The sequence below is a fragment of the Condylura cristata genome, unplaced genomic scaffold (genome assembly GCF_000260355.1).
Source record: "Condylura cristata isolate star-nosed mole 26May11 unplaced genomic scaffold, ConCri1.0 scaffold00027, whole genome shotgun sequence".
NCBI classification, from domain to species: domain Eukaryota; kingdom Metazoa; phylum Chordata; class Mammalia; order Eulipotyphla; family Talpidae; genus Condylura; species Condylura cristata.
The window spans coordinates 24,775,735-24,785,240 of record NW_004567128.1 but is presented as its reverse complement, the minus strand read 5'-3'; the positions used below and the strand labels follow the sequence as shown (position 1 = coordinate 24,785,240).

General features: G+C 43.9%; 1 protein-coding gene across 1 annotated transcript in view; it reads left to right on the top strand.

Moving 5' to 3' along the window:
- Positions 1–6,718, top strand: part of MAOB (monoamine oxidase B) — a 97,731-nt gene extending 91,013 nt beyond the window's left edge. Inside the window, exons 13-15 of the mRNA XM_004689962.2 lie at positions 3,495–3,606; positions 4,421–4,483; positions 5,737–6,718. Coding sequence (XP_004690019.2) covers positions 3,495–3,606; positions 4,421–4,483; positions 5,737–5,889 — 328 coding nt within the window. The 3' untranslated portion in view covers positions 5,890–6,718. The remainder of the gene's footprint in view (positions 1–3,494; positions 3,607–4,420; positions 4,484–5,736) is intronic.
- The last annotated feature ends 2,788 nt before the right edge of the window (positions 6,719–9,506 follow it).

Here is a 9,506-nt window from a genome sequence, read left to right as displayed (position 1 = left end):
CTTCAAGATGGCAAAGAATCTTGTACGAGAACATTCTGGGACCAGAATACATAGTGACTTTGGTTAGCACTTTCTTCAAGATGGCAAAGAATCTTCTATGAGAACATTCTGGGATCAGAATGATTAGCTACTGGGCACTTTATTTAGTATTTGGATATGCTGAGTATAGAATATGTAAGTATCACTGTTTCATTCAGTACTTATTTGATGGATGCTAGCCATTTGCAGGACACTGTGCTGAAAACTTCAATAGCAAGAAAAGCCCTCCTGCTTTAAAGGGGCTGGCAGTGTTGACGGGTGGGGGTGGGGAGAGGAGAAGCACATCAAAAGCTTTAACACACTGTGGTAAGTACTCTGATAGAGGGCCATGAAATTATCTTAGGGACTCAGGTTAGCCTTAACTAGAGAAGCCTGAGGATGATTCATGATACATACACTCCTGAGGATTGAGAAGACTGAGACTGAGTAGGCCTTTGGGGAATGCATTCTAGGCAGATGGGACAGTGTGAGCAAGTGCTTGAAATCCTACAAGTTCATGGAATATCTGTTTGAAAGTGCTGCCTGGCTGGGTTGTGGGTAAAAGTGAGGACTGAATGGAGAATCAGAACTGTGAATAGGCTCCTTTAACCTTTTATAACACTTTCAGGAATACAAAATTTAAACTTTCAACAGAAAAAAGCCAATCCGAGTATTACTTTTGGTTTTGGTTTTATGGCATAATTCGATTTCTGATGGAGTGATATAATAAGCTCCAGCTCAATCCCATGAGGAAACCCCAAAGGCAAAACACCTTCGGGGTGTTGGCGGGTGGGAGAAGGACTCTTTTGTGCACTGGTCTGACTGTGACCACATGCGAAACTCAAGATAAACCCCACATTGCTAGTGACCTGAAAACACCCTTTTATCTTTACTCCTTCCCGGTGAGATGCACCAGGCTTCATAGGGTCAGCACACCTCAGTGACCAGACGCCAGTCTGAGCAACACCACCTACCTGCGGGTCTGTGACAGTTGGGAAACTACAAGAATTTTATCTTCATAGTCTTGAAAGTACACAGAAAATGTTCTATTTCCAGATGGAAGACAGAAGATAATACCGACAGCATGACTTTAGTAAAGAAATGAACATGCATCTTAAGGAACTTCTGGATAGGTTGAAAAATGGATGGCAGACGAAGCAGTAACATGTACAAGGAAACTCCATGAAACCATAAGAAAGATACATGGAGCCCTCTTGCGAATATATACTGTCCTCTCACCTGTAAAAGAAAGGAGAGGCTTCTTTCTTCTCTAGCCATTCAATTATTTTTCCCCCAAAGGGAAAGATTTCCACATGACAAATAGGGTGAAAACCATCTCTGTTTGAAATGAATTCTTGGTTTTAGTATCCTAATCCTATGATGAGTTCTCTAAGCCTTTGTTCTCTCATCTAGTATTTAATTTTAGGGTGGGTCAGAGGTTTCCGATTTGAGCTTAGTTCCCTCTGTTTGAAAATAAATAAATAAAAGTGAACTTTTGGTGAAGATCAGTGTTGTTGAGTGGACATGCAGAAAGCCAAGCCAGTGTAGCTTCTCTCACAAGGCACCCACCCTTCTGCATTAGTTTCATGCTTTCCAGTCCAGCTGACAGTGGGTAATTAGTCTGTGTTATTATCACTGATCTAATATCCTCTCTTCAATTTTCTACTTTTCTTCCTTGATATCTGTAAGTGAAGGGAAATCCACCAAAGCAACCAAGTCTAATTGGTTCTCTGATAAAAGGCCCCACAGTGTACAGTGGTAACTAAAATAGAGCACAGGTGTCAGCTCTGGACATCACCTTCCTTACCTCACACCCTGGAAACCTGGGACAAGATGAATATCAAAAGTTGGCCAAGCTTCCCTTGTGTTATTTTTGTCCAGATGATGACCAGCTGTCCCCCTTAGAAGTCAGTGCTGTGACATTGTTGTCTCTTTGTGTAGCGCCTGGGCATTTTGCTAGCTTGTGATGATGATACTATGGGAAATTTGTGGTAAAATCAGAGGTGTGGTGGTGAAAGGATTCACCAGAGACAGTGGGGTAGAGAACAGGCAGATGTACTGAAATACACTGCTGAAGGAAGCAGCGAGGGAAACAGGAATGGTCTGTGCCATGTGGGTAGCTCCCTGGCTGGGGATTGAACTTGGGCTGCAGCAGCTGGCAATGGCTTGCTAGCACTGTCTTTAACCCCTATGACACCATTTATAAAGATGATTAGAGAGGCCATTCCATAGAGGAAGGCCATATAAACAAATGGTTAAGACTGCAGACTCTCAAATCACAGGGCTTCAGTACAGATAACAGCTGTGCTACTTACTAGCTTTGACCTTAAGCAAATTACTCTAACTTTGTTGCTTATAGCATTCCCCAGCAAGAAGACTTCAAAGTAAAGATTAGCAGACAGGAGATATACATGTAAGAGCTCTTGCTATCAACACCTATGGGGACAGAGGAAGGAAGTAGGAGTGGGCAGCAGGATAAGCTGGGCTGAGGTGTATCAATAGTTCCAGTGATGACCATTGGTGACCACACTGGGAGCTTTGGAGCTAGGGTGGCTCTTAAGAGTCATCCCAAGTTGGGGTGAAAGGATCAGGTGTTCCTTGTAACACCATGATGATTAGTTACTAGATGCAGCTGCTGCTGGAAGGAGGCATAATCTTGAGTTAGGCAATTTCCTTTAGCAGTAGCAGCCCACCAAGGTGGCTGACATGAGAATGCCGTCTTTCCGCAGTATACCAGCAAGTGGGAATGTTTCATTCTTGAAGGGAGGTCTGGATGGTATATCACAGTGTCCACCACAGTCTCTGTACCTCCATATTCTCGTCTGCAAAATAGGAATAGTAACAGTATGACAGAGCTGTGGTAAGGAGTAATGCACTTGAAAAAAATACTTTGCATCCAGCAATGTGTATTGTTCTAATTGGATGTAATAAAACTCTTAACTGTTAGAAATGCTCAATGAATGATAGTTTGGGAGCCATAGTCACCCTCACAGGCTCATTACCTTTACTGGTGGAAAAGGTCTTAAAAATCCTCAAACTGTGCCTGTTAAGAGATGAGTAAACAGAGATTAGGGAGAGGAATGGATTTGCCAAGCTCATTGGTAGCGTAGTAAAGTGGACGACAGGGCACATGTTACCTTGCTCAGAGCTGGTGAGCCGTAAAAGAAGCTGCATGTGACTAGGCTCATACAATCCCTCACTTCATGCAGGTGAAAAAAGTGCATATTTTACCTCCAAAGACATCCTTCCCCTTACCAGTAAGCTCTTGAGACAAGAGTAGACATTGGCTTTTATCCCACAGTGTCTATGATAAGGTAGATGCAAGAGCTGGAAGACCTCTTAATATCATCCCCAAATTGCTGATGTACTCCTGAGGTGGACAATCTGAAGAAACCCACCAGGCTTGGCCTTTGTGAAAAGGCTCTTCTGGGGCTTACAGAAACTGACCATTTCTCCCTCTTTGCTTTTGCTTCCAGGGTTCTACGTCAGCCAGTGGACAAGATCTATTTTGCTGGCACTGAGACAGCCACACACTGGAGCGGCTACATGGAGGGTGCTGTGGAGGCTGGGGAGCGAGCAGCGCGAGAGGTGGGAGCTGGGGCCACAGGCTGTGGGAAGGCAGGGGACTCTTGGGCCTCACAAGCAGGGAAAGGTGTCTGAAATCCTGGAGAGCATCGCCTCAGGTGAAAATGAACATGTTAACCCAAAAGTAACAATGAAAACATCAAAAATAAAAAAAAGAAGAAGAAAGAAAGAAAGAAAAAGCAAATCCATGGGCAAAAGATAGCCATGGCTGTACTTGACAGGTCACCTATGTCTAATATTAGAGAATCCAACATGTTTCTATGAGGATTCTGAATTTATTTCTTTAAAGATTTGTTTGTGCATATAGAACTGGGGTACAGACCAGAGGTACAGAGGCAGCGAGAGGATTAAGCAGAGACAGAGGTAGGGAGTAGGTCAACGAAGTACACTGCTGAGGGGAGCAGCGGGCAGGTCAGGAGAGGTCTGCCGCGCCATGTGGCTCACCTCTGGGGCGGGGATTGAACTCAAGCAGAGGCAGTGAGCTGAAGCAGCTGCACTTTAACAGATGCACCACCCGGGAGGGCCCCAGGATTCTGAATTTATTTGTACATTTCCCAACACTATCTCTGACCTCATGTCTATAAAGGTGTGTTCACAACTACTAAAATTGATGGTGAACCTAATGTTTAGTTCCTCTTTATATCATAGATAGAAGACTTTGGGGGGCCTTTTAAAGGGTGTATGGACTGCATAGGCTTTTACTCTATGTTGCTGATGGATATCCCAAGGGACATTTAGTTAGTCCTTCATATAAAGAGCAAATTAGGAAAATGATAATGTCAATTTTGTTATTCGCCAACATGCTCTTTCATTTCAGATCCTGCATGCCATGGGGAAGATCCCAGAGGATGAAATCTGGCAGTCAGAACCAGAGTCCGTGGTAGGTAATGTTTTATTTTATGAAAGTCAATCCCTTTTCTCTGAAAGTAATTATTTGCAAATAGAAACATTTGTGTATGTGTGCTTGCATTTGCACACTAATAAGTGATCTAAGCTATGCATACTTAATGAGATACCATGGGCTAAGGTAAAGGGGAGTGATCTAGAAGAAGTTTGATAGATTTGTAGCAACAAAATATATTGCAGATTATTAGAAAAAATTAAAAAAATAGATGCCTTCACGGAGGCATTTCACAGCAAGTTCTAGACATATGAAGAACTCATTGAGCACCTGTTACATACGTAAATCTCTAAACTGATGACTCTCAAGAGAAGATAGGAAATGAAAGGAACATATATCCAATCAATATCTCCCGTGCAGTGTCAAAAGTGTGGAATGCAAGAGAGCAGATTCAGATGTAAAATTCATTTTCAGTATACCTACCGATGTTGTAATAAAACCCTGGTGAGATTCCCTAACTGGATAGAAGGATAGGGTGAAGCTCATTGTGGAGGGTAGAATCAGAAAGGTCCCTTACTCCTCTGCCACATGTCAAATCAAAAATAGCTGTGCCACTCCAAAGTCATTCTCTTAGTGCTTCTGTCAGAGAAGGGATTGAGGGCTGAACAGGCCACAGAGTCATTCACTTGACAGATGTTCATGATGCTTCCACTCTGCACTGGCCCCAGATAAGGGTCCAGCAGTGCTCCCAGGGAGCTCAACACTTGGGGAGCACAAAAGACAACCAGAAAACACATGCATTGAAGAAGACATGCTGAGGATATAAAAAGAGAGAGGCAGCTGAGCTTGGGAAACAGGAAAGTCTCGGAGAATGTGAGGAATTACTTGAAGGATGAAGCGGGATTAATGAAGAGGGGAGAAACAAGCCAAAAATCAATAACAAACCCTAGAAATCAGATGTGGAAATGAGGAGGTGGGAATGAAATGAGGAGGTGGCCCAGTGGACTACAGTGGAGGACTATGGGTGCTTTGTGGTGGGTGTGTTGACATACATCTGAGGAGGTGTGAGCCTGTAACTGAATCACAGTGTGGCAAAATATTGTTACCCCAAGAAGAAATAAACCCAGAAGGGAATGGAGGTGTATTAGGAGTATTAGGAGCAGAGAAAGTATTGTGTTTAATGGCCTGGATGGTGGCGAAAGTGGGTTGTGCTCAGAGAACAAAAGAGAAGCATATTTTCTGTGGTGAAGCATGCGAGGCCTGTACTGACAACTCATGTTTTTTGAACCCAGGATGTCCCTGTGAGGCCGATTACCACGACCTTCCTGGAGAGACATTTGCCCTCTGTGCCAGGCCTGCTCAGGCTGATCGGATTGACCACCATCTTTTCAGCAACTGCTCTTGGCTTCCTGGCCCACAAAAGGGGACTGCTTGTACGGGCCTAAACAGAGAGCAGCTGTAACCACACCCTCGTCCTCCTCTACTTGGTGTCTGGTTTGGGGGGAAGCACCTGCGACACAGTTCCACCAAGTCATGAAGAATGTAGAGTGATGTGGGGAGTGTGGTGATAAATCAGACTTCTGACCACAGGAAAGGTGGTATCTCTTTCTTCACTTTGATCCAGCTTTGTGTCTCTTAACTGACTTAGCTCTCTGTTTTCCCCCCACCTCCAACTTTACTGCCCCCAGAATCTTTGCAGTAGTTAAGTCCTGTTAAACAACCCTGCTCTCCCTCAATGTATCTTGCCCATGCACAAAACATGATGTCTACCCTCACTCATGTGGCTTTGCATTTGTTCTGCCTCCTGCCTTTCGTATTCCCATCTTTCAGGGTCTCGGCATTTGCCCATAGGGCCCTGTAGTGTTAGACCACAGAGACCTCGGAGGCCATCTGGCCCTTCCTATCTACTCTGGAGCTCTCTGCAGCTTAGAGGGACAGGATTCAGTTCTGCCAAGCCCACAGTAAGCCACTGATATTTGGGGGACTAGAACACAGGCCCCTTGCTTTTTGCACCCCCAGGAAGTGTGCCCCAGCCTCCTCCCCCCACACCTTGCTCTGATCATGGATGGTGTCCCCTTGTGTGGGTTTACTGTGTCCTAAATTGCAGCTCACTACACAGATGCTACTGTCTCGCTGTCTCATATAATATATGTCTTCAGCTGGCTTTGATTTACTTGAGGGGAAGGATCTTGTCTTTTCTTCACTTTGTATCTTCCACTATGTCTGGATACAAAAGTCAGTACATGTTTGGGTTATTAAAAAATAAAGTTGATTGAGCAGATGTCTGTTGTCTTTTTTCTTTTGAGCAGTGACTTTCAGAGTTGTGACAGATCAAATGAAGATCCAGTGTCAGGCATATAATTGTACTTTATAGCATTTAGTCCAATTTTCTCTGAAGCCCACATGATCTATGCACTTTGATTGTGTGATCCATCATGTGTGTGAGCATTTGGTAAGTGATTTATAATGCTCTGATAAGGATGCATGAAGTCAGAGTACATGGTTTCACTCCCCCCAATCTGTCAAAATAATTGACATATTAATAATGCTTAAAATAATAAAATAATTTTATTAGTTCAGTCGACCTTTCATATTTCTTAGCAATGCAAAGCTTTTTTATTAGGTACACTCATTAATTTAAAACTACAGCTTCACAGTCCATTAAGTTCAATTTGAGCTACTTTGTAAATGAAATAATTTCAGTGTACTATAACCTCTCAACCCTCAAGGTCAGTTTTTATCAGGATATATTTTAAATCTATAAATGACTGTTCTCGGCCCTCCCTGGTGGCGCAGCGGGCTAAAGCACAGCACTGAGAATCTAAAGCCACTTCCTCATGAGTTCGATCCCCGCCTGCTCCGGAGGTGACCACATGGCATGGCAGACCTCTCCTGACCCGCCCGCTGCTCCCCTCAGCAGTGGACTTCGTCGATCTGCCTGTTCTGTTCCCCACTCTCTCTGGTGAAGCCTCTCACTGCCCCTGAGCCTCTGGCCTGTACCCCAGTTCTGTATGCAAAAATAAATCTTTAAAAAAAAAATGACCGTTCTCACACTCCCTTGCATTATACTTGACATAAATGGAATTTAAGGAGTCTTCCAGGATTAATAAGAGTAGAGGGTTTTGTGATTTTTTTGCAGTGATACTTACATTCATAAATTTATAGGAAGTTTAGACACTAAATGAGTGAATTTCACTAAGGCTTTCTATGTAACCATTTTGGTTTTTGAAATTCTAAAAATGCGATATACCTGCCAGAGATGTCTTTTTGATCTTACTTCCGTCCAAAGTAGCCCCCACCCAACTCAGCACATTGAGGAATCAAATAAGAAATTGCCTTCTCTGGCAGTCTTCTGTCTCATGAAACCTCCAGCTAGGCAAGGTATCCCTTCCTTTGTTTTCCCAGGGCCACATGCATGGACCGCTTGTCTGCACTCACCACATGACATTGCAATGGTGTCATCTTGTTGAATTACACAGTATGACTGAGGTGCCAATATACATTACATATCAGTAACAAAAGGCAAATCTGAGATAGGCAAAATTGGGAAACGTGGACAGGAAGACCCAGAAATCCCGTCTCTGTCACAACCCTTCACCAGTGGTGAGGAGTTTTTAAAGGGGTAGTTGTGTGACTATCTCTGTAGAGAGAGCTGCTGTGCTCTGAGTCCAGGTCCTCAACGGGAGAGAGAGTGTGTTACCTGCTCATCCAGCAAGAGAGGCTTCAAGACCCACATTTGACAGCTTCCATGCGCCTGAGGAATCTAAAGCCTGGATCCAACTTATGAAGAGAGGCAGGGAATGGCACAGAGACAGCCAGAAATCAGAAGCTGTCATAGGCCAAAGTAAGCCAGAAGGTAGGAGATAATTACCACATGGTTGTATAGGCAGACTATAGAGAACATGTGGGATACAGAGAAACTGAACAAAAGGCCAAGAAAAAAAAATAGCAAGCACTCTATAGATACGAGGCATACAGTTAGGGGGGAGGGGTCAAAGCAGGGACGGGAAGAGCACGTGGAACACTGGTGACCGTTCATGGGTGCTATGGTTGCAGGAAAATGATGGGGTGTACAGCTGAGGAGAGAAACCAATTACTGTACAAGAATGTACAACAATTAAGAAAAACATACATTGATCTTTAAAAAAAAATTGACGAACCACACAGGCAAATTATAGTAGGAATAAATCTTGAATTCAGTGAACGAATGTAACAGTTATCACAAGTAACAGGAGAGAGGGAGGAGGGAGTGAAGGAGAGGAGCAGATGGGATATGGGCACGAGTGGTTTGGTGGAGGGTGAGTGGAATATGTGCACATGTGGAAAAAAATAAGAAATCAATAAACACTGGTTAAATAAAAATAATTCAGTTTCAGATAAAAATAATTGATGAGGGCCCTCCCTGGTGGCACAGCGGGTTAAAGCACAGCACTAAGAAGCTAAAGCCACTTCCGCATGAGTTCGATCCCCACCCCGGAGGTGACCCACATGGCGCAGCAGACCTCTCCTGACCTGCCCACTGCTCCCTTCAGCAGTGTACTTCGTCAGTCGGCCTGTTCTGCTCTCTGCTCTGTCTCTGATGAAGCCTCTCACAGCCCCTGTACCTCTGACCTGTAGCCCAGTTCTGTATGCATAAACAAATAAATCTTTTAAAAAAATAATTGATTGAAAGGAGGGATACCGGTGTATTGGTACCATTAAAATTAGAAAAGACCAGATGAGAATCTATGAAAAAGGAGTGCATCCCCAAGAGAGTTGGCTTTCATAACAGCCAGGCTCAGGACCTATGAAACTATCTTACAAAAGGACTAGTCAAGCAGGAATGGTCAGCAAACCCATTTCCCTGTTTCCTTTCCACTTCTAACCCATCAAGCCCCAGAATCCAGTTGACAAGCTAAGCAAGGAGTAGAAAAGGGGAAATTTAACCACAGGTCTGTGAAATGGCGCAACAGTCCCCAAGATTGAACACTGCCACAGAAAGGTTTTGGGTCAGGCCCACTCATGGATCGCTGGCCTCTGATAGAACCAACCCTGGACCACTCTGTTGTGTTAAGAACACAAA